This window comes from Anopheles darlingi, chromosome 2 (genome assembly GCF_943734745.1).
Source record: "Anopheles darlingi chromosome 2, idAnoDarlMG_H_01, whole genome shotgun sequence".
Taxonomy (NCBI): Eukaryota; Metazoa; Arthropoda; class Insecta; order Diptera; family Culicidae; genus Anopheles; species Anopheles darlingi.
In genome coordinates this window covers 79738557-79741576 of record NC_064874.1, presented here as the reverse complement: position 1 = coordinate 79741576, position 3020 = coordinate 79738557, and the positions used below count along the sequence as shown (strand labels likewise).

At 42.5% G+C, this 3020-nt stretch overlaps 1 protein-coding gene across 1 annotated transcript; it reads right to left on the bottom strand.

The window, feature by feature from the left end:
* Positions 1–884: 884 nt before the first annotated feature.
* On the bottom strand, positions 885–1630 carry LOC125960122 (proteasome maturation protein). The gene is made up of 3 exons (XM_049693325.1): positions 1481–1630; positions 1284–1415; positions 885–1222 (listed from the first exon to the last, which is right to left on the bottom strand). The coding sequence occupies exons 1-3, from the start codon at positions 1481–1483 to the stop codon at positions 962–964; spliced, it is 396 nt and encodes a 131-aa protein (XP_049549282.1). The 5' UTR covers positions 1484–1630; the 3' UTR covers positions 885–961.
* Positions 1631–3020: the final 1390 nt, after the last annotated feature.

Below are 3020 nucleotides of genomic sequence, written 5' to 3'. Positions count from 1 at the left end.
GATGGTGAATGTCAATCCGAATCGCATCGAGAAAACCGGTAAAACTGCTTTCTAAATGCATTTAAATGCGCCTGGATTTGTTCGGAAATCTCTATAAAAAAAATAGATCGAATTAATGCGCAGCTGTATGGTTGGTGTGGTGCAAATTTGCAGCTCTAGAAAGAAATATTGAGGTCGCTTGAGAAACTGCGCTTTCCAATGGGAGAGAAAATTTACATAATCAACTTTGGTTTGATTATTAATTTTAGTTTGCTTACTATTCCTTACTTTCGTTAATAGCAACTCCTTAAAGCACGTTTGTAGGATTGTACTTACTCGGCTTCGGAAATCACTGGAGCTTCTATTCGTTTCCCAATCTTCCAGTTACCTAAACAACATCGCCTCAGGCACTTCCGTGAAACAATTGGTAAAAAGTTTACACGCCAGCCTTTGTAACCTCTGTACATAAATCTTATATAAAAATTATGCGTTTTCCTGGGTAAATCTTTATAGAGCAAAAATTTGCAGCATCACTAATCTTCGGCTTACAAAACGGTAGATTTAAATTCCATTAGCAAGTAAATAATCTAAAGGAAGATGAATGCAAGCAAATGATGAGTCATCGACAGTGAGAGAAATTCTGTTAAACACGGTGGTTTTTTACTTATTAAATCAATAAAATTAATAAGATTTCAACAGTATTTACACCAAATTTAGCGACCGTAACTTGAAAATGTAAATTAAAGGGAAGAGGACACATAGTAAAATCAACAGATATCCACAAATGTTTAAACGAATTCCCTTCACTGTTGTTCTAAAACTAATTTTTGTACCAACAACGTTCTAAAATCGCCTTCTAGGTTCTGTAATTCGTTCGCTGAGAAATCCAAAAACAATGTTTTTCGAACACAAATGAATCTTTAGTTAAGAATTAGGAGAAGATTTATTCGCGCTCCTTTCTGTACCTTCTCAGTTAATAAATTCAGATACCCAATACCTTCTCCATAACAGCGTGCGGTTGACGAATGATCTCTTGATGATCTGGAGTGTTGAAAATGTCCGAAAATTCGATCATTTCGTCGCGACCAGTAAGAACATCACGAGCGATATTTGTAGAAGGAAGGAACGGTAGATGACCAACCTTCGAGACCGCCTTCAGCTCCATCGTCAGCTTCAGCGGAGCCGCCAAACCTTCCCGCTGGCGCAGCATCTGCATGTTGAGGTTGTGGCGATGCTGATTGTACTGTAAAGAGCATTACGACAATAAACTTCCGCCCGGTGAGTCCTACGGTGATGATACATACATTTTCTTCCGAATGTTTCAGCGGGTGAACGGTCTGAATTTGCGCGACGCAGCTCTCGTCCCGCGGAGCCAAGTGTCCCGGGAAATCGTTGAACGTCGACGGCATCTTCGGCGTCACTTTAATTGAGGATTCCTGAATCATCAAACGAAGAAACAGCATTAGACACTATGGCACAAGATAGGAAAACGGTAACATACCATAATTAAGCGATTTCGTTGCTAAAATCCGGCAAAACGAGAAACGGAAAACGGGATCTTGATGCGACGTGATGATTTGCTGTTTTGTTGTTCTAGGGGAGGTGGGTCCTGGACGGACAGCTGTCACTTGGATGCTCCCTTTGGTAATGTCTCACCAACTCGACCCAAAGAGCCCAAAACTCGAGTTTTTCAAATAATTGCAAACTGCCGAGTGGACCAGACCGCGGAGAAAACATGAGGGTGAGCTATCTTAAACCTTTTTCCGAAGATTTTAGTCTTAAGAGTCGTTTCCTTCTTCGAGTTTGTTTCACTTTTGCAAAGCTAGTTTAACGTAAAAAAGTTTAACGTTCAAAGCAGCCACGTTTGGAGCGAAATGCTAAGTCGGAAATTCTTTCCCGTTTAAGTCCGCGTACACGTGATTAATCCACTTGCAAAACGAAACAACTCGAGGGATTGCGGGTTTGGTGCTGACACGCTACGTTACCTTAAGCTGCTCTCGAGGAGCGTAATCGTGTGCCAATTGATTTCCTCAATTACCTTTGCTGATAAGGGAGAAGAAGTACTTTTCGTTCTTTCGCAACTCACGAGCGACATTCGAGAACAGTTTAGCTCGATGCAGTAAATCTTTATTTCGATCATGTGCAGAGTCCTGCATGTAAGACGCCGATCCCACTTTCCTGCGCTGCTGTGCACTTCAGTAGACAAATGTTATCGTTCATTGATTGAGAAGACCAAAACCATTCCTTTTCCATTTAAAGGATTTTTTAGTGCACATAAACAATTAGGAACATTTTTGATTTTGATTTTGAGTTTTATTTTAAATTTATCATCAGCAGATCTAGCAAAGTACAATCATCACAAGGTTTCTCTACTTTTGGCACATATTTGGCCGATTTTGTGTCCTTATTCGGTGGGATGCTGCAGACACGAGGACCATTTCCACTCCTGACAAGACTGGATTTTGGCTTCGGTCGGCTTGCTTACTCCAGTGGGATCTGTTCTGGAATCTGTACTCGTGGCTCACTGCAGGATCCTTCGTGCAGGATGCGTAGACGGATCGATCGTCCACGAGGGCTAGCAGCTTGGCATTTCAGCAGACACTGGTTCGAGTAGGTTTTCTCGTCGGTTCCACAGACTGGCCGGTATATCCTTGGGCACGGGCAGATTCCATTGCGCGCCAGGGATGAGGCTTCGGTGTCGGGGCACAGCACAACCACTACCGCTACCAACAGCAGAGCAACAACGAACGAACGCATGGTTTAGCGATAGTTGATGGCGTAATAAGAACTTTTCGTAACACGCAAAGCGCACAACTTAGCTCGTAGAAATGCTTGATTACACTGGATACCTTCCGAGGGTTTAGAGATGCTTTATATTCAGACGGCACTTGAAGATAACTCGTTCGTGCTCTTATTGATAAGGCAGCTGTTATCATCAACCGTCAGTGTTGTTGTCGATGTCAAGTTATTTGAGGAGCAGCAGCGTAAGCAGTGCATTGGTGTGTTTCCCCTGTCGGAAACGCATCGCAAGCAACAGTTTA

Bases quoted from the DNA above. Each gene is read 5' to 3' on its own strand.
- LOC125960122 (XM_049693325.1), bottom strand. The intron at 1,223-1,283 runs GTATGTATCATC...TGCTCTTTACAG, and splicing joins TGAAACATTCGGAAGAAAAT to TACAATCAGCATCGCCACAA.